The sequence below is a fragment of the Nothobranchius furzeri genome, chromosome 12 (assembly GCF_043380555.1).
Source record: "Nothobranchius furzeri strain GRZ-AD chromosome 12, NfurGRZ-RIMD1, whole genome shotgun sequence".
NCBI classification, from domain to species: Eukaryota; Metazoa; Chordata; class Actinopteri; order Cyprinodontiformes; family Nothobranchiidae; genus Nothobranchius; species Nothobranchius furzeri.
In genome coordinates, this window is record NC_091752.1 from 65,802,089 (window position 1) to 65,826,153 (window position 24,065).

At 43.1% G+C, this 24,065-nt stretch overlaps 2 protein-coding genes across 3 annotated transcripts in view; both read right to left on the reverse strand.

Moving 5' to 3' along the window:
- Nucleotides 1–40: 40 nt before the first annotated feature.
- rangap1a (RAN GTPase activating protein 1a) lies at nt 41–16,557 on the reverse strand. 2 transcript variants are annotated; one of them, XM_015945360.3, is made up of 16 exons: nt 16,448–16,557; nt 14,678–14,797; nt 14,454–14,581; nt 13,084–13,143; nt 12,820–12,999; nt 12,598–12,732; nt 12,236–12,394; nt 11,985–12,098; nt 11,324–11,423; nt 11,108–11,192; nt 9,096–9,246; nt 8,865–8,981; nt 8,635–8,740; nt 4,731–4,819; nt 4,490–4,611; nt 41–691 (listed from the first exon to the last, which is right to left on the reverse strand). In XM_015945360.3, the coding sequence occupies exons 2-16, from the start codon at nt 14,787–14,789 to the stop codon at nt 610–612; spliced, it is 1,740 nt and encodes a 579-aa protein (XP_015800846.3). In that variant the 5' UTR covers nt 14,790–14,797; nt 16,448–16,557; the 3' UTR covers nt 41–609. The 2 variants fall into 2 exon arrangements, with proteins under 2 accessions (XP_015800846.3, XP_054606699.2); XM_054750724.2 differs by lacking the exon at nt 16,448–16,557 and having other exon boundaries at nt 4,447–4,611.
- Nucleotides 16,558–19,464: 2,907 nt separating this feature from the next.
- LOC107376324 (zinc finger protein 585A) overlaps nt 19,465–24,065 on the reverse strand; it is a 40,303-nt gene continuing 35,702 nt past the window's right edge. The window contains 1 exon segment of the mRNA XM_070543133.1: nt 19,465–23,907. Coding sequence (XP_070399234.1) covers nt 22,523–23,907 — 1,385 coding nt within the window. The 3' untranslated portion in view covers nt 19,465–22,522.

Below are 24,065 nucleotides of genomic sequence, written 5' to 3' on the forward strand. Positions count from 1 at the left end.
TTTCAGTTCCTTTAAGTGCAAGAAAATAAAAATCAGAAACGTCTTTTATCCTTTTTATTTTTGTGATTTCCATACATTCATGTCTGCTTTAAGTTTAAAAAAGCAAAAACATTTCAAAGTTTTATTTTTGCAAATAAATGTCAAAACACGCTACAACCTGTGTCGCAAAAGATACACTTCAGTTCATTTAATACATCTGGTTTTCATTTAGGACCACATTTTAGCCGTGAGGAAATATTTGATACAAAAAGAGAAAATATTAAAGTTAAATATGAAATGGTGAACAGAATAACTGATGAAACCAAACGCCTCTCCAGTCAGAGTTCTTACACACCAGAGTATAATCTGGGAATGGAGCGGTTTGGTGTCACCAGCTTCAGATTGTGTTGAAGGCGACGCCTCCTGATGCTTCAGCTTCAACATAAGAGCAAATATCAATTTCAACAAAACGCATTCATGTCCACGCCCTGTAAACAAACCTAAGACAGCAAAGCGGAGATGATCTTCTTAGCACTGCTTCGTCCGACTCCTGATGAATTTGGGTTCATTTGTGCTGCTTTTCAAAAAGGTCCAAAAGGGGTTAAAGTTCAGCGCGAGCGAGCTCAGGCCTCAGCTCTGAGGTCGCACTCTCTGCAGGGTGGACTGGAGGTTGTTCCAGGCATTTCCACACGACTCCAGAGCTTTGTTACCCCTGTGAATAACAGTAAGGTTGTTTTTAGAGAACCAACAAATGGCAAAAGCAAATCAACAGCGAGCCGACCCTAGAGATGATGAACCATCCTGATCAGAAAAGGTCCATTAGCTGATGAATCACACCAAACATCACAACTGCTCTATCCTCAGTAGGGGTGAAGTGAGCTGGTGTCCAATTCCAGCAGTCATCAGGCAAGAGAAAACCTGGACAGGTCTCCACAAAACTAGTCTCTCACTTACTTACTTACTCTCGCTCGCACGCACATGCACGCACGCGCACACGCACACACACACACCAACTTGGGAGTCTCCAATCAACCTGACACGCATGTTCCCGGTTTGTGAGGAGAAAATGGGAAAAACCCATGCATGCATGCATGAGAACACGTTAACTCAGTGCAGAAAGGCAGCACAGGTGGGATTTGAACCTGCAACCTTCATGTTACGAGGCAACAGAGCTACCAACTGGGTCATCGTGCATTCCATAACACCAAACAAGTATCAGGAAAACAAAAGTACCTGAAAATAACTTCTGAGTGTATCCAGTACCTCACAGGGCTTCATTCAGACGATTGGTGATGTAGACGTAATGCAGCCAGGACATGTTTATAAAACTGGATTCATGTTCCAGAGTGACTGAAACTGCTAACAAGTTTATTTCTGTAAAGGTTCGTGTCTCCAGCAGTCTCGGTGTAGTCTGGAGAACTAGACCAAATTCTTGCTTTGAAAAGTTTGGTCTAGGAACCTCTACAGCCCCTGGCAGTGTTCTGGCTGGCCAATCACAGCGCTCTAGATTTCAAACGCTTCTAGGTTTCAAACACAGAGCTGTGATTGGTCCATAATGGTGGGCCAATTTGTGAACCAATCACAGCGTTTTATCCGCTTTGTGGGCCCATCAGGGCCCTCTATTCGTCTGGAGGGTGGGATGATGCAACAGAGTGTAACAAGATGGCAACAGCTGGTTTAAAATTGCTTTTACATCAAATTTGGACTATTTGGACCTGGGCTTTACTAGAATCAGGAGCAGAAAGATGTCTTTAGGTTCTTTTTTAGAAAAAAGGATGTATTTTTGCCTTCTTCAACAGCGGACTGCCTTGTTAACCAACATCCGTTGCGGTGAGTACGTCACGTTGTTCACTGTCCACTAGCATGCAGAGATCGTTTGAAAGGCAACGGTAGAACCCGCCCCACCACCGAGGGCCGTCAATGGAGCGTTGCCAGGCTAGTCTCCGTGAGCTTATAAACTACACTTACCCTGGTTTCACACTGGAAGCATCAGCAGCGCGAAACGGCAGCCCAACGGTTTACTCGCAAACTGCAAAGCGGTTCTTTTCACAGGAAAAGTCGTGGCCACGGCACGGCTTCTTCGCTGGACTCACGAGATCACAAAATCCCTCGAGACTTCAAAGGTTACGGTTTGTTTATGCAACCAAACCAAAATGAAGGAAATCATGTTTGATGTCGTACGATGCGGTTCCTTTCCACCGCCAGGATTAAAGCCATGAAATACACACCACTGCACTTCTGGAACGATACCGGGACTAAATGAGCTGTTGGGTCACACGCAAGCTACATATATGAAATTGCATAGCTGCAGTACTTTTATTTTGAAAATTACCGGGGATTTTACACTGAAACAACTGCAGAAATAGACGTGTCCCAGAAGCGACTTGCGGCAGAAACAGAACCTGATCCTAACTTTAGTGGTGCTTCTGGGACGAACCTGAAAACAGCCGAGTCGCGGCCGGTCTGAAACACTCCATGGACTATAATGGATTCTATTTGAAGCAGCGACGTTCCGCGCCGCTGATGCTTGGAGTATGAAACCGGGGTGGTTTCACACTCCAAGCATCAGCGGAACGGAAGCGAAGCGGCACCGCTTCAAATAGAATCCATTATAGTCCATGGAGTGTTTCAGACCAGCTGCAACGCGGAAATTTCCAGGCGGTCCCAAAAGCGGCATGTCGCGCCGCTAAAAGATAGGATCGAGTTCTATTTTTTCCGCGAGCCGCTTCTGGGACACGTCTATTTCCGCAGTTCCCATAGTGCAAGACAGGAAACTACACAGTTTCAGTGTAAAATCCCCGGTTATTTTCAAAATAAAATGCATCGTTGCGATGTTATAACTTACGTCAGCACGTGTGACCGAACGGCTTTGTTTACCATCAGTTTCTTTCGAGAAGTGCAACGGTGTGATTCCTCGTGGGGGTTGCGATCTCTCGATGAGGAAGGTGTCGGAAGTCTCGAGGGATTTTAGAATCTCGCGAGTACAGCGAGGCGCAGCGAGGAAGCCGTGCCGCGGCCAAGACTCTCCCGGTGTGAAAAGGACCACTTTGAAGTTCGCGAGTGAGCCGCTCCGCTGCTGTTCTGTTGATGCTTGCGGTGTGAAACCAGCTTTAGTCTCCAAGCATCCATTCTCACGTGTCTGCTTGATCGGGGTCAACGCTCTGCATAATCATCACATTTGGCTCTGTGTTTTTTTTTTATTTTTTTGGGAACAGTCGTTTGTGTTTAAGCGAGCCTTTTCGCCTGGGCTGCTGACTGAGATTTGTTTATCCTGCTTGTGCGGAGAGAGACGTGTCGCACCCACCTAGGGTTGGGCATCGAGCATCAACTGGAACCGGTTCCAGCATTTAAGTTTTCCCCCGAATCGTTCAAAGTTTTTTATTTCGATTCCTGGAATGCCGACCAGAAGAGGAATCCGCGGCCGATCTCCGTGAAAAATAAACCTGATCTGTAAATTGTGATCAAGGCTTTTCAGAGCTGATCACACCAGCTGTCTGTGTGCAGCACGAGTCCCCCCTCCCCCCACCCAGATGTAAACAAACGCGTCTGTCGAACTTTTACTCCGTAAACTTTTAACTACTGCAGCTTAGAGGAAACGTGTTAAATATGTCAACACTGCGGATTTAATGGAAGCTTTAAAGAACGAACGTGTGAGGCGAGTTTGTCTCACTGCAGAAATAAAAACACACACGGAGCTTCAGCAGTCAGACGCAGCCGCTCACCAACACTCGTGTGTGTGTGTGTGTGTGTGTGTCAGCAGGCTGAACAATAACCTGTAGAATAATTAAAGTCATCATGCTAGAGCAGCTTCTCTGTGGTGGACCACACCAGCTTCTGCCACAATAAATAATAATGATAATAATAATAAATCACATTTTATTTCCTTTCTGAACTATTTCTGTTGAGTTTTAATGTTTAAAACCTGTTAGATCGTCACTGACAGCAGCTACGTTTAAGTTTCTGTTCTGACTGAATGCTGCTGCAGCATGGAGGTGTAGTTCTCAGTCATCCTGGACATGATCATCCTGAGAGTTTTAGCTGAAAACAGCTGGACGTTTCTGGATATGTTCGAGACATTCAGCCTCTCATCCCAGAGGCTGCTTCCAGACTTTGGTTGTGGTCAGAAACAAACACACTGGTTGTGCTGCAAGTCTTTTTCTTTTTTTCTCTTGTTCTCCAAAACATGTTTCGGTCTAAATGAAGGGGATGTTATTGTTCATAGAATTAAAATTCATGTTGAAGTTAAAATTATTTCATCAAGTAGGACCTGTGGTTAGCTAGCTCATGTAAAGCACGTCACGTCTTGAAAGAAACGGAATCGGGAATCGATAGGAACCGGAATCGAAACGAGGAATCGGAATCAGAATCATTCAAAATCAAACGATGCCCAAGCCTACACCCACCCTAATAGTGATCACCAGGTGAGTGTCCACCATCACCACAGATGAGAAAGTAATTGTTCTGTACCTGGAAGCTGCCAGCTGATTTGCTCATTTCACCACATCCTTACCGAGACATGAAAGCCCTCAGGACCGCCACACTCTCTTTGGGAAAGTAGTCCTGTCGAACAACATGCTCCAAGGCGTGGAGGTGACCCGAGACCACCAGCACAGGCTTGACTTTGTCCTCACTCTGACACACACAGAGGACAACACAGAATGACAGACGAGGGACATGAAGACATTTTGAGTATGGAGGAAGAGAGGAGAGCAAAAGAAAAGCAGTCATTTGAAGGGGTCTAAGCGGGTTACCTTGATGAGTCCGAGCAGCACCAACAGAGATGATATGAAACAGTAGCCTTGAAACGATGGAGTGGTGAATGCTTTATTCAGAAGGCCATCTGTGAGAAAAAAAAAAGCATCTTTTTAACAACACATTGAATAAACTCTGGAATCAAACCCTTTATAAGTATAGCGCAGGACACAAGTCTTTATTTCAATCCTGGGCTTTCTGTCTGAAACTGTAAATCAGCAGGATTCGACCTTGTAGAGCTCGGCGTATGACCGAATCATTTTAGTTTAACCCTTTTCTGCACAAACTATGAAATCTTCAACCAGGATTTTTTAAACATTTATTTTCATTACCATATTTTTCGGAGTATAAGTCGCACCAGCCATGAAATGTATAATGAAGAAGAAAAAAAACATATAAGTCGCATTTTTGGGGGAAATTTTTATTATTTTTATTACAAAATCTGAGACCAAGCGTTTCACATTGCAAGACAAGTACCGGCCACAATAACAGAATAAACAACCAGGGTGCAGCAGCGCACCACGGTCTCCAGCAGAGGATGGCGGTGTTTCAAACCCTCCCAGCGGGGCAGAGGAGCTGAAACCTGGTACGGAGCCGGCCCGCAGCAGCGCGCAACGGTCTCCGGCAGGTGATGGCGGTGCAGGGGAGCTCATTCCTGGTACGGAGCTGGCCCGCAGCAGCGCGGTATACATAATTTGGTACAAGTCACTTTGGTATACAAGTCGCAGGACCTGCCAGACTAAGAAAAAATGCGACTTATAGTCCGGAAAATACGGTAATCTTTAGGTATGAATGAAGCAAATTTAGACTAAAACATTTAATTTGCAAATAATTCATTACTTGTCCACCTCAGTAGACGGCATACGTTCTGAACATGAAATGTGTTGGCTTGACTCACTAGAGTCCAATGGGAAATGCAACAACAGCTGTACATAATAGCAAAAACATAAAAATAAATTGAGTAGCTGTCCACTGTAACGACCATTATGCATGAAAGGGTTAATATCTGTAAAAGTAACTCAGTTAACCATTTCATGTGTTTTCTAAAGTATTAACTGTAGCAGCCATCTTTAATTGTGTACAATAATTACTTTCTAAAAGTTTCATTTAAATCCATCCAATGGTTTGTTTATTTAACCAACTTTCCCAAGAAAAACATCTCCTGCTTTTTGTGCGTTCAGCAGCAGGAGACTGTAAAACCCGACTGGGTTCAGTCATTAGAAAGTTCCGCTCACAGTAACAAAAGATCACAGGAGACTAGGACTGCAACGATTCGTCGACGTTGTCGACAAATATCGACAATAGAAATAGTCGAGGATAAACTTCATTGTCGACGCTGTCGCCAGACGGGTATTTTCCGGCCGAGTGAGGCATCTCACTTCATTACAATCTCTGCCGTGAGTCGCACATGCACATTAGCTTCTCTGCTGAGCGCCAAAAAACAGAAATGCCGGTGTCAGTACAGGATCTGCTCGGGGTCCATTGACTGCAGATGACATCAAAGTACGGCAAACCCACTCGGACAAAATACACTACACATCTTTATACTGTTGGAAAGAATTTAGCAGTTTCGTTATTAAAATAATGTTTCTTACGACGTAAGTTTGTGTTTATAATGGTATTTGTAAAATAAAACACTATATTGTATTCATAATGTTGAACTCCTCTTTGAGTACATCCCTTGAAGGATCATAGGTATTAGCAACACCTGTGAAATTGTATTTGCAGGAAAGAAGTGTGTCCCGTTTATTGAAGTATTTTGTGTTTAGAGTTTTTGACGTCTTGTCCATGTGTAGTTCAGGTACGCTCATAGCTGCTAGCCAAAACTCTGGGGTTAAAAGTTTTCTGGCTTTACTAAAATACCTGTCTGTAATTATTTGATTGATGGTAATTTTAATTTCTATCAGACTCCAAATGTAATCATTTGGCACGTTTCTAATTCATAATTTGTAAGAATGTAATCGGTGATATTAGCATTAGCATTCCTATGGGTTTTTCCATGTATATTAGCATTGCGCTAACCACTCGCTGCCAAATTGCAGCCTTTGAAATTAGAAAATCTCCTTTTGTCACATCGCAATTTAATTTCACATGCAGTTAATCGTTCAGCCCTAATATACATGCAGCTCTATGCTAAAAGTGTATTTTCAAAGAGGTAATGATGGATTTCTTTGTAAAAGTTGTCCATCTTTCCTACAGAAAAATTTGCCTGGACCAACGTAACGTGATTACGTAACTTCCATAAGGTTCATGTTCAGCCAATCAACTACTTTGACGTCATCAGCAGTCAAAGGACCCCGAGCCAATCTTGCACCCGAGCAGATCCTGTACCGACAGCGGCGTCCAACACCGCAGCAACGCGTACCAAAGCATCTAAAGTTTGGGAGCATTCTAGCCTGGATTCGGCGAATAAAAAGATGACCTGCATTATTTGCAAAGCAGTCCTCGCGTATCACGGCAGCACCTCGGTGATGCATGAACACTTAACAAGAAAGCACGTCGGACAGCTGAATGAAACAGTCTGACTCACCTCGGTAAGATTTAAATAACACGAAAGTCAACACGCTTTGTTTTGGATGTACGTCGTACATATGTTTAAAATGTATTTTTACTTTTAAAAAAGAGATTTAATGTTATTCCCGACTGTGCCTGACAAAAGTATTTTAATTTTATTAATGCCTTTATGTGTGTATTGACTGGGCACTGTGCCTAATTGGTGTTAGACAGGACATTTTTATTTACTTTAGTATGAATTAGCCTATCAGCAGCAAAGTTCAATAAAATATGCATTTGCATATGTCGCAAAATATGCGATCTGAGTCGACTGGGTCTGCATTTGGTTAAAGGGACTTTACGGAGTTTTGAATTTTTATGCTCGTGATTGCCCCCTCAGGCCAAAAGCGTAACGGCAGCTTCAATAGTAGGCTCGTGCACGAGGCGCGCATGCTGTACGTGCACACTCCTTAACGAAAATAACAGCTGAGACAGTCCCGTGTGTGTGTGTGTGTGTGTGTGTGTGTGTGTGTGTGTGTGTGTGTGTAGCCTGGAGGACCGAGGACAGGAGAACGCGCAGCTAATTCATTAAATAATTTGGTTCTGTAGCTTTCTCTTCAGCACAGCCGACAAAGGTTTATGATGGGTCAGTCCTCCTGCATGCTCAGATCATTCCCTTCCCTTGCTTGAAAAATTGTTCCAAAATGAAAGTTGAACCCACATCTTTTTTATCTGTGAATTCAAAGCCGTTCGGCGAGTCTCGAATAAAAATTTGGGTATCTTACTGTAAAAAAATAAACCATTAATGTAAAAAATTAACTCTAAATAAACTATGTCCACATCCGGAATCAAACCTAGGTCTTCCGCACGCGAGTCCGACGTCTTACTAGGTCTTTTGTATCTGTAGTATTTATATCCTTGATGACAGATAAAACAACGTTCAAAGAACGGTTCGGAGCGAAAATGGCTATTTTGTTGCTAATTTGCAGGAAATATCAAGAAGAAAGTAGCTAAGGGTCCTCAGAAATGTAGCTAGGTTCATCACTAGGCGTTAGGAACAGCGACAAAGTGGCACTGCCTCACTCTCTGCTGCTAAAGCTACGGATAGCAAATGCTACGGGCGATGCCTGAGCGTGAACGCGCATGAAGCAGCCTGCTCGACCCTAGCATCTCTCTTTTTCTGTGATTTTACAGAAAAAACAGGCAATCACAGTAAAAATACCAGGGCTCATTCTACAGGACCAGGGCATTGCAGGAGAATGTATGAAGAAGACATTTATTATTTCTATACATGTTTTGGCTGTCAAACTTCCATATAGTCCCTTTAATTATTAAAACGTAATTAAAAAAAGAGCAAACGCGTGAGCAGACAATCCGATCAACACCCAGATCAACAGCTAGGAGTCTTACCGATGGTGTCTAATACAGCGTTCTTCACAATACTGTTCTCATCCTTGTACACAGACGCAATCTTGAGGAAAGCTTCAGCTGTTTTGGTTGGATCTGCTACATCCACCTCAGAACAGAAGAAAAATACACACTTCATCATCTGAAAGAGTGAGCTCAGTAACCTTAGAAACACTTCTGATTGAGAAGCTCAAACATTTCAGTGGAATGAACGGAAGCTGGTGTCCGTTTACCTGCTGCTGGATCAGCAGGGCTCTCGCAGCGCCCAGCTTCAGCAGCTTGTCAGGAGACGGAAAGCTGAGGAACGAAGAGACATCTGGTGGTCGGGGTGCCGATGTAGGAGTGGACAGCTGTGGGAGGGAAATAAAAAACAAAAAGATGCATCCTGGTGAGACTTGTTTTCAGAGCGATGAAGCTAAACAGGATGTGAATAAACCTATCCTGATTATTGTAAACAACTTTACCTTGTTGCTGCTGCCGTTTTCCTCTTCTTCATCATCTTCTTCTTCCTCCTCCTCTTCCACTTCCTCCTCATCCACATCTTCTTCCTCGTCCTCCTCATCTTCTTCATCGTTGTCATCCTCATCTTCATCAACTGACTCACCCTCGTCATCACTGCAAAACATTCAATAACATCAATGAGGAAACGTCTCCAGACATGCGGTTGGGTATCGTTTAAACCACAAACTTCACTGAGACTTCCAGATCCAGGTGCTCGTTAGATGCAACGACATTAAAAACAAGCGCACTACCAGACCAGTGGCTTCACTAAAGCAACCCGAGAGACTCATTTAACTCATCCACTGCCAATGACGAGTAAATTAGTCATTGCATGTTTTTACTGCGTGGGCGTCGGAACGAGCCCCCGCTCCGTGAGTAGGGTTGTCACGGTAACCGGCATAGTGGTAAATCCCGGTAAAAAAGTTGACAATAATAATAAGTCTTGTTTTTTAAAACCTATATTATCTCGGTGGATTACCGTGGCTGCGGTGTAGGCGCGGTGACCCTTACCAGCCACCGTATCATCTGCTGAAGTTGCCGGCGGCACATGCGCACTTTGTTTACAACCAAAACTTTCTTGAAGCTAAAGCTGAAATAATGGCCAAAGGAGGAGACGGCAGCGCTCAGGACATTTATTCTCCCTCAAAGAAGACAAAGTGGGAAGTACGGGCATCTTTTGGATATTTGAAGAATGCCGAGGGACGGTTGATAGAAGACGGCTATCCTGTTTGCAGCACGTGCAGAAAAAGTGTCTGTGAAAGGCAGCAACGCTTCAAATCTCATGACACATCTACGTGACCATCACCCACAACTCTACAGTCAACGCAAGGCAAGCTAACGTTAGCGTTTTAGCTAAACTGCGTGATCCGAGGATTTGGGTTGAGGGAGAATGCAACGAGTTGCTATATAAAGCAGCCGCAGCGCCGCTGCCTGCATATAAACCGTGTCGCGGACACCGCCATGCTGAAATGACGCTATGCATTACGGGGCTCCCAGGGGCAGATAAGAGTTGGGCTCTCTCCGAGAATAATTATGAATTTAACAACGATTACTGCCTGATGACATTTGCCCACATCTGCAAAGCTCACTGGAAGGACACAAACCGAGGACGATATTTTCCTGATATAGGGTTTATTACTCAAGTAAGGGTAGAAAGTATCTGATTAGAAGGCTACTTGAGTACTGAATATCATCTGGTCTAATATTTTTAAAATGATGACATCAAACAGACAAAAAATAAGAAGTTATGGGCAAATATTGGTATTCTGAAGACTAAAGGGGAAATATGTAAACAAATAAACAACATAATTACAAAATAACAAATTTTAGGCAAAATTTTGACACAAACTGAGGACAATATTTTCCTGATATACAGGGTTTATTTAGTTTCCTGAAAATGTAGGACGTTTAATAAAAAAAATACCGCGATAATACTGAAAACCGTGATAATTTTGGTCACAATAACCGTGAGGTTAAATTTTCACACCGTGACAACCCTAACCGAGAGAACAAACATCTCAGCTCTGAAGCTAATCTTCATCCGCACACGTCACGTGATCAGGAAGCAGAACATCCATGTGTTAGGAGATTGTTTTGGGCCGCTGCTGTAAAAAATAAAATAAAATAAGTGAGGCGCGAACCGGAAAAGCTTCTGCTGATCACAATTCGACAACGGATTATGAAAGAACGGATAACGCTCAAAACGCGCGGATTCTTCCTGATGTAAGAGGTGAGTCTCCTCTTTGTTTTGGTTGTTTTGGCATCGACATCATGCTAGCGCGCAACGTTCTGTGGCTCTAAAAAAACAAACAGTAAAAACAGTGAGAAACGCTGGCAGCGAATGAGTTAATATTTTCTGTGCTTCTCCAACTCCTAGCCCAACACACATTGGGATGAAGCTTTAGGTGAATCTAATCAAGAAAAAAAATACAATATGAACTTAATTATTACAGCACATGGATCTTAATGTGATTACCTGAGTGGAGCAAGGCGCTCACTCATGTTCATCTCTGCCATGGTGTCTTTCAAAGCCTTGCAGCCATCCTCTCCAAAACAGTTCCCTACAAATCAAATTATAACAACGATCAAATACATCCAGAATCTACTTAATGATTATGATTGAGTTTGTAAGAGACGCTGAAATATTCTGAAATCTAAAGATAAGAACACATGAAGGGCAGAGCGTCAGTACCATTCAGGTCCAGTTTCTCCAGCTGGTCTTTGTTCTTCAGAGCCTGGACAACAGCCAGAGCTGCGTCTGCTGTAATCTCACCGTACGACAGGTTCAGTTCCTGTAAACAAACAAAAACATTCACTAAGATCAAAAGGAAATCAACAATAACTTTTTAGGAAAATATTACTTTAGCATATTTTGATCTGGTATACTAGGTCTCACTCACACCGTTATTTACTGACGGCAACAACACAGAAATGTAACCGATTGTGTACCGTATTTTCTCAAGTTTAAGTCGCACCAGCCATAAAATGTATAATGAAGAAGAAAAAAACATGTATAAGTCGCATTTTAGGGGGAAATTTTATTATTTTTCTTACAAAATCGGAGACCAAGCGTTTCACATTGCAAGACAAGTAGCGGTAACAATAACAGAATAAATAACGCGGGCGCAGCAGCGCGCCACGGTCTCCAGCAGGTGATGGCGGTGTTTGAAACCCTCCCAGCGGGGCAGGGGGGCTCATTCCTGGTCCGGAGCCGGCCCGCAGCAGCGCGGTTTACATAATTTAGTAGATAAGTAGCAGGACCAGCACCAGCCAGACTATGAAAAAAAGTACGACTTATAGTCTGGAAAATACGGTGCGTTTAAATCTGGAGGGAAAAGATAACGCTTGTTCACCTTGAGGACCGGCAGCCCCTCAGACACGGTTTCTGCGATAGCTTTAGCTCCTTCTGGTCGCACCAGACAGTCGCCAAAGTTGATCACCTGGATGCTGCGGAGGTGTTTCAGTGCCTGTCAGAAAACAATAAAAGCATACAACTTTATATAAAATCTCACTTAAAAAAAAAAAAACACCATGAACTTATTTGCTCTGAGATGCACAAAACAACCACAACTACAGAAGTCCTGTTGGAGGACATGGAGCCTACCTTAGCCATGGCGATAGCCCCTCTCTCAGTAAAAGTGTTATCATTGAGGTTTAGGATTCGCAGGGCCAGGTTGTGCTGCATGGCCGAGGCCAGGGCTGTCACTCCTGGGTGATTGATGCCATTCTGGGGCATGTGAACTTCCTCCAAGCTGCCCATTATCTGGGAGAAAACACAGTGGTGCATTTACTTACCCAGCAACTTAATGGCAATGCTAGAATAAAGCTTTGGGACAAGATGAGCCACATAAATACAGTTAAAAAAACAAACTGTTATGTTACACTAATTTGTGAGATCTTCACCAGCTCGTTTCCTATGATGATAATCTGTTGAGAAATGGTTCAGAGCAGCAGAGCGTTTTGTACCTGAAAGGCTTGAGCAAGCGCAGTGGCTCCATCATTTTCCAGACGGTTCCTGCCTGCAACAAACACCTTCAGGCTCAGGGGGGCGCCATCTGCAGTGGATTTTTGATGACACTGCATCAATGAAGCAGCCAAGATCTGAGGAAAACATAGTAGGGGACAAAATAATACTCCGTGTGTCCTAAGGAACATTTACACACCCGTGGATCTAGCCTACTGATTCACCTTGCCACCTCCGATGCCCATGCCACAGTTATTGAGTCGTAGTTCCTGCAACGTGTAGCAGGCGGAGCTCTTTAGCAGTTTTTCTATACCCTTCACACCATCTGGTCCAAAAGCGTTGTCACTGAGGTCTAAAACAGTCAGCCTGGCACCCGCGAGCATCAGCGCATCACCCAGTGAATTCTAACATAAAAAAAAATTAATCTGTTATAGGATGATCAAAGCCAAACACACCAGCTAGGAGACATCCATGTGGTGAACTATTACCAGGGCAGGAGGGATTTCAGAGCGCAGCCGACCAGTGAACATGTCACTCCAATAACAGCGCTGAAAGGAAATAGAGATGTGTCAGAACACAAGGCAGACTCCGTCCTAGGGTTGTCACGGTAACCGGCATAGTGGTAAACCCCGGTAAAAAAGTTGACAATAATAATAACCACCTTGTTTTTAAAAAACTATATTATCTTGGTGGGTTTACTGTGGCTGCGGTGTAGGCGCGGTGACCCTTACCAGCCACCGTATCATCTGCTGAAGTTGCCGGCGGCACATGCGCACTTTGTTGTTTACAACCAAAACTTTCTTGAAGCTAAAGCTGAAATAATGGCCAAAGGAGGAGACGGCAGCACTCAGGACGTTTATTATCCCTCAAAGAAGACAAAGTGGGAAGTACGGGCATTTTTTGGATATCTGAAGAATGCCGAGGGACAGCTGAAAGAAGACGGCTATCCTGTTTGCAGCACGTGCAGAAAAAGTGTCTGTGAAAGGCAGCAACGCTTCAAATCTCATGACACATCTGCGTGACCATCACCCACAACTCTACAGTCAACGCAAGGCAAGTTAGCGTTTTAGCTAAAATGCGTGATCCGAGGATTTGGGTTGAGGGAGAATGCAACGAGTCGCTATATAAAGCAGCCGCAGCGCCGCTACCTGCATATAAACCGTGTCGCGGACACCGCCATGTTGAAATGACGCTATGCATTACGGGGCTCCCAGGGGCAGATAAGAGTTGGTCTCTCTCCGAGAATAATTATGAATTTAACAATGATTACTGCCTGATGACATTTTCCCACATCTGCAAAGCTCACTGGAAGGACACAAACCGAGGACGATATTTTCCTGATATAGGGTTTATTACTCAAGTAAGGGTAAAAAAGTATCTGATTAGAAGGCTACTTGAGTACTGAATATCATCTGCTCTAATATTTTTAAAATGATGACATCAAACAGACGAATAAGAAGTTATGGGCAAATGTTGGTATTTTAAAGACTAAAGGGAAAAAATGTAAACAAATAAACAACATAATTACAAAATAACACATTTTAGGCAAAATTCAGACACAAAAGGAGGACAATATTTTCCTGATATACAGGGGTTATTTAGTTGTCTGAAAATGTAACACGTTTATTATCAAATACTGTGATAATACCGAAAACCGTGATAATTATGGTCACAATACCCGTGAGGTTAAATTTTCACACCGTGACAACCCTATCCTACTGAAAAAAATGCTGCACTGTACGTGACCCCAGAGCATCAAAAACTATTTGGTCCAGAAGAACGATTGGTGTTTGAAACGGCAGTAGTGTATGACTCAAGTAAAAGTTTATGATGAACAAACAGAAAAAAAAGTCTAAACCTTGAAGTCACTCTTCGTCTCCAGAGCCTTGGCAATGGCTTGTGCTGCCACCACACCCAACGTGTTTCCCTCCAGTCTGAGAGCCTGTAATCCCTCAAAGTCCTGGATCTCCTTCACCATGTCCTCCACTGCACGGAGAAAGTCGTTTCATTCCAAAGTTCCACAGATTTAAACATTTCTGACTTTTGCACTCTCACGGGGAACAACAGATCATTTACACTCACCTGACTGGGCATCATCCAGCTTTCTTCCCTGACCTTTGTAACTCAGCTCTCCATCCTCCACTCCAGCCTTGGCTAGCGAGTCAGCCAACTCTGCAACAATGTCTGTCGCCATCGGGGTGCCTGAAGCCAAAACTCAGTAGTCGGTCTTTGTTTTATTTCCAAATAAACACAGGTGGATATGCATCATCAGGAAATAATAGCTCAAGGATTCACCCTGCAATCGGTGGGTTGCTGGTTCAAACCCAAACTTAATCCCTGTCTGTTGTGCCTTTGGGAAAGACACTACTGTCCTTACCTGATGGTAGTGGTCAGAGGAATCTATGGCGCCGTTAGTGTGGCAGCCTTACCTGTTTGTGTGTCCCAGGGCAGCTGTGGCTACAAAGTGGCTTATCACAACCAGTGTGTGAGTGTGTGTGGTAGGGATAGACCAATCTGCTGGCTATTTGCCATTTTTTTTACCTCTTTAATTCAATTCAATTTTATTTATATAGCGTCAAATCACGACAAGTCATCTCAAGGCACTTCACATAATAAACATTCCAATTCAGGTCAGTTCATTAAGCCAATCAGAATGTTTTTTTTTCCTATACAAGGAACCTAGCAAATTGCATCAAGTCACTGACTAGATTTAGTATTGCTGATCTGAGTCAGGCACATTCATGGGCAGCAAGATGCTAATGCCGATTTTTATCTAAACATTTTTACGTTCCTGAAAAAAACCTGCTTATAAATGCTTTAAAACATTACTTTAAATTGAGATTCATTTATCTATTTTACATTTAATACTTTGTTGGTTGGTAGATTAGTTTGACTTTTAGGTTCCAAATGTGGCAAAATTTCTTAGTGTAAGATTTTGGCAAACAAATTAGGAAAAATGTCTCGAGATCAGCAATAAAAAAAATCACCCCCCAAAAAAATCTGCAACACATACTGCACCGGCACTAGAAAACCCCATATCGGTGTGAGTGTAACGCGCTACACATATGCAGGTCATTTACCATAGGTATCCACTAAAACAGCGTGGTAACCCAGCAACCATACGTGATTGCACAAACACAAAGACTGTCTCGCAGATGACTCTTAACAACTCTATTCTAGAAAATACATCCGCTTGAAACCAAGTTTGAGGGTAAAACTAAGTAAAGACACAGCGTGAAAAAACAAAAATGTCCTGAACCTTCTCTATAGCAATGTTTGACCCTAACCAAAGCATTAGAAGATAATATAGTAATTGAATCCAGTTTGACTCAGACCCACGTGTTTGAAATGCGTCCAGTCATTACACCATCAGTGTGTGAATGAACGAATGATGCACAATTGTGTAAAGCGCTTTGTAGTCATCGGACTATGAAAGGCGTTATACAAGTGCGGGTCATTTATCACTGACGGGAGCTGACGCGCAAGCTTCATGCTAGGGTGTAGAATTCACATTGAAAATACCTAACGGCTAACGTTAGCTACGACAGTTAATATTCACAACTTCGTGTCCGGGGAGCAGACACGACCGGTTCGGTGCTTCTTAGAGACATAACAAATGAAAATAGACGTTTAATATGAAATAGTACCAGCATGACTCACTCTTGGCTCAACACGTTAAAAAGCGGAAAACTTAGCTAGCTAGCGTTAGTGCGCTTCATGAGACAGCATGCTTACAAATAGGCTCTGAACATATTCAGTGCGGTTGGTTGATGGCTTAAATGTGTTATCTCAGACTGCCATAATCTCTTTACCCAGAATAATTCATATATTCCAAGTAAAAACTATTATTACCTTTAACACTCCTGGTGTGAATGAATCGGGTCTAGCGACGCACTCCCGCTCGCTCCTGCCGTTTAAAACCTAATACTGCCGCAAACTACCTGATTTAACGACCACATAGTCAAGGGATTTGTAGTTCAATTGGACTACAACGATGTGTTCAGGAGCTTCACAAATGTAAAGACCTAAAGCCTATGCCTAAAGCGCATATTTTCTTTGGCTTTTTGCGTCTCAATCAACAAAATGATTTAAATAGTGATAAACACCTCACTACTTCTGCTTCTGAACAGCTCAGCCTCTTGGTAACGCTTATGTTAATAGTAGGAAATCTCTACTGGGGTTTCTGTAATTTTCTTTTCTAAATTAACTTGCAATAGAATTGATTTATATGTTTTTTTCTGTTACTCTGCTGTATTTCTTAATAATCCTCATATATTTATTCCAATATCCCATTCCATTTATTCAATTATTCCAAAAACACAAATAAAATTAATCATACGTGCTATTTTTTGACCGTCGTTAATTAAATGGTCATTATCACAGAACGCACAGATATTGCTTTACATAACACAGTACTGACATTTGATTTGGTAAACTGGTTCAATTGCTAATTAACATGATTATTTATCAGTTAATAATTTAGCAGAAATCTGTTTACACATCTAGACGTGGTAAAAAAAAAACCTTCCTGAATTTCTAGAAAAAGATGATTTATGTGATTTTGAATGTAGCATAGTTGTTGGTGCCAGGCAGGCTGGTGACAGTATTTAAGAAACTATAGATATACTGGGATTTTCATCCCAAACCATCTCTATGGTTTACAGAAAACAGTCCAAAACAGACAATGCCGATTGAGCCTCAGCTGTCAGGAATGACAAATGGCCTGCATTGACATAGCACCTTCTTAGGGTTCTACAACCCCCCAAGGCTCTTGACAACAGAATCAGTCATTCACCCTCTCACACACACATTCACATGCTGGTGGGGATGAGCTACGATGAGCCACAGCTGCCCTGGGGAGCACTGACAGAGGTGAGGCCTGTCGAACACCGGCCTCGCTCTGACCACCACCAGCTGGCAAGTCGGGTTAATGGTCTTGCCCAAGGACACAACAGCAGCATTCTCTTGTCAGAGCCGGGATCTAACCTGCAACCTTCCGATTACTGGATAACTCGCTCTACCTCCTGAGATGAAAATGTTTTGTCAATGTCCAGTGAGGCTGTTCAGACTGATTCTAGAAAATCCAGTAGCTAAAATAATGACTAGTTTCTCACTTTTCAGAATCATTTTGTCACACCCTGTCCTGTCTTCTCCTAGGTTTTAGTCTGTGTCTCCGTTAATTGCTCCCACCTGCCTCTTGTTTCCCAATCACCATAGCTCCCGCTCCTCGTGTATTTAAACCCCTTCTGTTCTGTGTTCCATGTCGTGTCATTGTTTCAGTGTCCAGCGTGTCTCGGAATAAATCATTGTAAGAAGTCCTACCTGTCTGCCTGTTTCCTCCCCGGTCTGGATCCTCGCCTTTCCTCGGCTTACTTCACCGGCATGCGTGACACATTTGCTTAATCCTCCCACTGTCTTTATGGGTGACCCCGTGAGAAAAGTTGGCCATTGAGCAGGATTGATGGTTTATCCCTTGAGGTCCACGTGGCAGAGGTGAGGTGGTGCGGTGCTCACTCCTGACCCCTGCCATGTGGACCCAAGGAATAAACCATCAATCCTGTTCCATGGTCAACTTTCCTCGCGGGGTCACACCCATTAAGACAGTGGGAGGGTTAAAAATTAGAAAATACTTTTTAAAAAAATTTTACACTTCTGAAGTAAGTGCTATTTTGTGTTGGTCCATTATGCAAAATGTCAATAAAACATTTTAGGTTTGTGGTTGTATGGTGTGGCTGAGCAGTGATTAGAGCTGTTGTCTTGCAGCAAGAAGGTCCTGGGTTCGCTTCCCGGCCTGGGATCTGTCTGCATGGAGTTTGCATGTTCTCCCTGTGCATGCGTGGATTCTCTCCGGGTACTCCGGCTTCCTCCCACAGTCCAAAACAATGACTGTTAGGTTGATTGGTCTGTCTAAATTGTCCCTAGGTGTGAGTGTGTGTGCATGATTGTTTGTCCTGTGTGTCTCTGTGTTGCCCTGTGATGGACTGGCTCTCTGTCCAGGGTGTAGCCAGCCCGATTGCCCGTTGACCGCTGGAAATAGGCACCAGCACCCCCCCCCCCCCCCCACACACACACACACACACACACACACCACCCCCGTCGACCCTGCATGGACAAGCGGGTTCAGAAAATGGATGGACGGGTTGTACAGTGTCAAAATGTGTAAAAGTTCAAAGGGTATGAATACGGTTAGGGAATTTATCAATAACTCAATACCTGCAGTCGAACAGGAAAGGAGACAATAAGCAGACAAAGTCACCAGATGGAAATCAGGGCAGAGCACGAGGCAACTGCCAAGAGATTTGCCCTGAGAGTTTATCTTATTACATGAGATAAGAAAAGAACAGAGGTGTGTGTGTGCACGTGTGTGAATGGGAGTGAGGTCATGAGTGAGACACTGTGTGTGTATGGGAAGAACAAGAATGTGTGGGTGTGTGAGTGTGAGAATGCTTTCAGGATTAATGATCAAGAAATAATGGAACATAAAATTTCCATAATACCTTTGCAAGGCACTACTCACGTGTGTGTGTGTGTGTGTGTGTGTGTGTGTGTGTGTGTGTGTGTGTGTGTGTGTGTGTGTGTGTGTAATGGGCAACACATATCTCAAGAAAAAGCAAACACAAATCAAAAGGAAGCAGCACAACCAGTTTTTCGGTAAAACTGATTAAATATTACAGTTGTCAGTCTACCACAATGCCAGTGAACCCAACCCTCAAGAGCAAAGCCTCCAGCCAGGCCCTTTTAGAGTTGTCAGAACTAGTATGCATTCACCTACCTTCCATATTTTTTACCTTGGAACGATTTTTCTCATTTTAACTCTTAACACAAAATGTAACCAGCAACAATCACATGGTAAATATCTGAAACACGAGTTCCTCCAAATATACATTTATTTAAGATATTAGTTCATGCAAGTACTTGTGAGTATCTGGAGCTGAAAGCACACATCTAAAAGTGAAAATGTTTTCCTTGCTAGAAAGGCAATGAAGTCCCGGTACAGTCGGGGTTGTTGTTTTATGAAAATAATAATTTAAACAAAAACCTACAAGAGAATATCTCAAATATATGCACATATAACGATGAAAGAAAAGTAAACTGGTTATTGACTACAAACATCTCAATACACAATTGAGCTAACAACAAACATTGCATCTGTGCAGCTTCAAAGCAATCTCAGCAGCTTTATTTTTTGACATTTTTAATACCTTTCAGAATGAGCCATTTCAATGTTGTCACATTAAAGAGCAAATTACAGGTTAATTTTTTTCTAATTCATATAAAATACTGTCCCAAAAATACTATTTGAAAAGCTTATTGTGGATATTTCATTTAACAGCAGAGTTTTTCTAATAAAAGTGGCCTTTCTCAGCAAAGCTTCTAAAAATGCTCTTTTTTCTAAATCTGAACCTCTGACGTAACCAAAGGGACTTAGAAGCTTGGCTGCCTTAGCTCAGTGTGGAGTGGGTAGTTTTAGGGTAGAAGTCATGTTATCCAGTCAGTGTGTGTGTTTACTAGTGTTGGATTGTGTTCATGTTGGTAAACTAGTGTGTGTGAAGGCTGTACCAACTCCAGCATGTCTTGACATCGAATCCACAAGTTGCCAGATAAGGGAAACAACGCCTCTACTCTATCTCCGTGCCTGAGGGCATTTTGTGCAGCTGTAAAGACGGGAACCGGGACAGAGAGGTCCGCGCTGGGCTCCGGATACCTGTGGCGGGGTTAAAAAAATTAAATGCAGATGTCTGGAGCTCAGATCACCGTCAGAACCAGATCAGAACCAACGGGCCAGTCAAGTTGGTTTCTGGGTCGGAACCAGATAAGGACCGCCGCCTGGACCACCAGGAGAGGATGTGCGGCGTTTAAAAATATCAGTGAGCCAGTCGAGCTGGTTTCTGGGTCGGATCCAGCTCACAGAAGCCCGCATAAGCTCCAGAATCGAACGACAGGCCTCTCTCTCTCTCTCTCTCTCAGCTCAGCGGGCCAGTCGAGCTGGTTTCTGGGTCAGAACCAGATCAGAACTGCCACAGACATCCGGGAGAGGATCATGTGCAGCTTTTAAAAATATCAGCTCGACTGGCTCGCTGGTGTCTGGGTCAGATCCAGCTCACAGAAGCCCGCTTGAGCTCCAGAACCGGATGACAGGTATCTCTCTCCCTCTCTCTAAGCGCTAAACTACGTTACGTGAATGGATATTAACGAGTATGGGACAGTTGACAGACGCTCATTAAGTTATAATTGTCAATTATTAATATTCAATTAACTGACCAATACTATTGTAATTGTCTGGTACATGATAGTAATCTGTACAGTGTTGTGATGTTAACTGACAAGCTGCCCCCCCCCCCACTGCTTCTCACATCGCAGCACAATCTCTCTGCTTTGGCCGATGGTTTCTCCCTCTGGTTTGTCTCTGCTCTCAGGGGCATGCAGCAAACTCATAACTTTATGGTTTTGGACGATCAGAAGTAGAATGATAAACATTTAAAGTTTCCTCTGTGTCAGAGCCGCATTAGAATTCATAGTTTTCTCTGGATTGAGCTAACAGGACTCCCTCAACTGACGTCACTTGGTTTGGCAAAGAAGAAATTTTTTTTAATTTCTCACAAAAATGACTTTAACAGCTTAAATTATTTATGTATGTGTAATAAAACATTTTTAAACGAGTTTCTATTAGGCTTCTCTAAATATTGGTTCATGGGAGTCTAACATACAATTTGCTATTTAAGGAAACAAGCAGTTATACGCTTCACCCCCCAGATTATTCATCTTAACAGTTTATACAGAATGTTCAGTAAATTTATAGGCATCCTAACCAAATGCCTGAGCCACCTCAACTGGCTCCTATCAATGTGGAGGAACAGCGGATCTACTCCAAGCCCCTCCCGGATGACTGAGCTTCTCATCCTATCTCTAAAGCCTGATTTATACTTCTCCATCTGCATCCGTGCGGAGACACGCAACGCCATTATGCGTCAGCGCAAGTGCTCTCCGACAGGCTCACAGAGGGTGACAGAGACATGCCCAAATTTTTTAACACCCGTCGAATGTGGGAGGCCGCAAGCTTGCGATTGGTCAGGACGCCGCTTCTTGTAAATTTGTCAGCGGCTCTGTTAAAAAGTAGAGAGATATTAAGCGGCAGACCCAGAACAGATTGAAGAACGCATCGCGGAAAAAGTCTGAAAATATGAAGGTTTATTCATCCGTGACTGAAGGAGTACAAAATAGGGAGCAAACGTGAATGGAAATGATGGAAAACATGGGTTTAGAGGTGGCGACCGCATGAAGCGGTGGAAGAAAATGAAGGACAAATTTGGGAATTGACCTTACCAGGAAGGCTCAGAAGTGTGATCCCCCTGTAACTGGAACGGACCCTGAAGTCCCCCTTTTTAAATAGAGGGGCCGCCATCTTGGTCTGCCAATCCAGTGAAACTGCCTCGATCTCTATGCGATACTGCAGAGCCATGTCAACCAACACGGACCCACAACATTCAGAGCCTTAAGGAACTCTGGGCGGATATCATCCTTGTCACAGAGAGGCTTTTTGACCACCTCAGTGACCTCAGCACCAGAGATTGGAGGGCCCAACCCAAACTCCCCAGAGTCACTGGAAGAAGTGCTGGTGGGATTCAGGAGGTCTTTGAAGTACCCCACCCACCGATCCACTATGTCCCGATTTTAGGTCAACAGCACACTGTCCCCACTATAGACAGTGCTGTTAGCACACTGCTTTCCCCTTCTGAGGCACCGGATGGTGGACCAGAACCTCCTCAAAGCCATATTGAAGTCTTGCTTATCATTCGCTGCTTAAAGCTGGGGTCTGTAGCATGATGTCACCCAGGAGAAGAGGAGATTGTTAAACTTTAATGACTATAGCCAATTCCATTAGAATGTTTCATTGACAAATTTATTCATGAGTGCATTTGAAATGTGCTACATAAATAAAGTTAAATTGAGTTTATCTTCTGTATGAATTTGCATGTGTTTGTTTAAAGTTGTCTTTTGGGTAAATCTCTGTCCACACTCAACACAGGTAAATGGTTTCTCTCCTGTGTGGATTCGCTTGTGTGTAACTAAATTTGTTTTGTGGCTAAAGCTTTGTCCACATACAACACAAGCAAATGGTTTCTGGCCTGTGTGGATCCTCTTGTGTGTAACTAAATTTGTATTTTGTGTAAATCTTTGTCCACAAAGATCACAACCAAAAGGTTTCTCCCCTGTGTGAATTCTCATGTGCATTTTTAAATTGGCCTTGAGGCTAAAATGTTGTCCACAGACATCACAACCAAATGGTTTCTCTCCTGTGTGAATTCTAATGTGCTTGTCTAACGTTGTCTTTTGGGTAAATCTCTGTCCACATACAACACAAGTAAATGGCTTCTGCCCGGTGTGAATTCTCTTGTGTGTAACCAAGTTTGCCTCATGGCTAAATCTGTGTCCACATAAAACGCAAGAAAACGGTTTCTGGCCTGTGTGGATTCTCTTGTGTGTAACTAAATTTGTCTTTTGAGTAAATCTTTGTCCACAAATATCACAACTAAAAGGTTTCTCTCCTGTGTGAACTCTCATGTGCCTTTTTAGATTTGCGTTTTGGGTAAATCTTTTACCACAGTTTTCACAACTGAATGATTTCTGTGCTACAAAGATTTTTCCAGGTGAGTCTACATTTGTCTTCCTTCTTGAACAGTTCTTATTTCTTATAACCCCATTTGATGACCTTAGTTTTGAATGACTTGTTAAATGTTTAAGAAATGACTGATTATTGACAAAAAGTTTATCACACTTAGAGCATTTCAAAGATTTGGTGACCATGTTTGTATCTGAATTAGTAGTCCTCCAGTCATTATCACCGTCTTCAGATGTATGCCCTAAATCTGAATAATGTTTCAGCTGAGAGTCAGGACAGTTCACTTCCTCATCCTCTTCATCATCCTCACTGACGTCGGTCTCTGAAGAATTGGAACAATCTCTGTGAGTCTTAAGATCTATGTTCCTGCTTGATTCTGCTCCTCCACAGTCCTCTCTGCCAGTTTCTGCTATCATCTGGTCATCTGAGCCCCTGGTTGGATGACTTCCAACTTCAATATGGTGATGATGAACCTGTGACAACACAGGTTTCTCTTCATCCCCTTCACTTTTAAAATGAGTTGTGGTGTTGGCATCAGTCTCCACCTTCACACCAAGCTGCTCTCCCTCCAGACTGGTGCAGACTTCCTCTTCTTCCTCCTTTATGTAGAGGGGTTCTGAGTCCTGCTGCTCCGCATCAGGGCTCCATTCTTCAGGAGCTTCTTCTTTAATGAGAACCATCTGCTGAATATCTGCAGGAAGAACCAATACTTGAAACACATGTGTATGTTGGGAACTTCCATGATTATAGCTGGAAAGCAACACCTCTTGTGCGTGAAAATGCACCTCTAGCCGGCCAACAGAGCATAAACACGTTGTTTTACAATTATTATTCTCATCTTATGCTGTT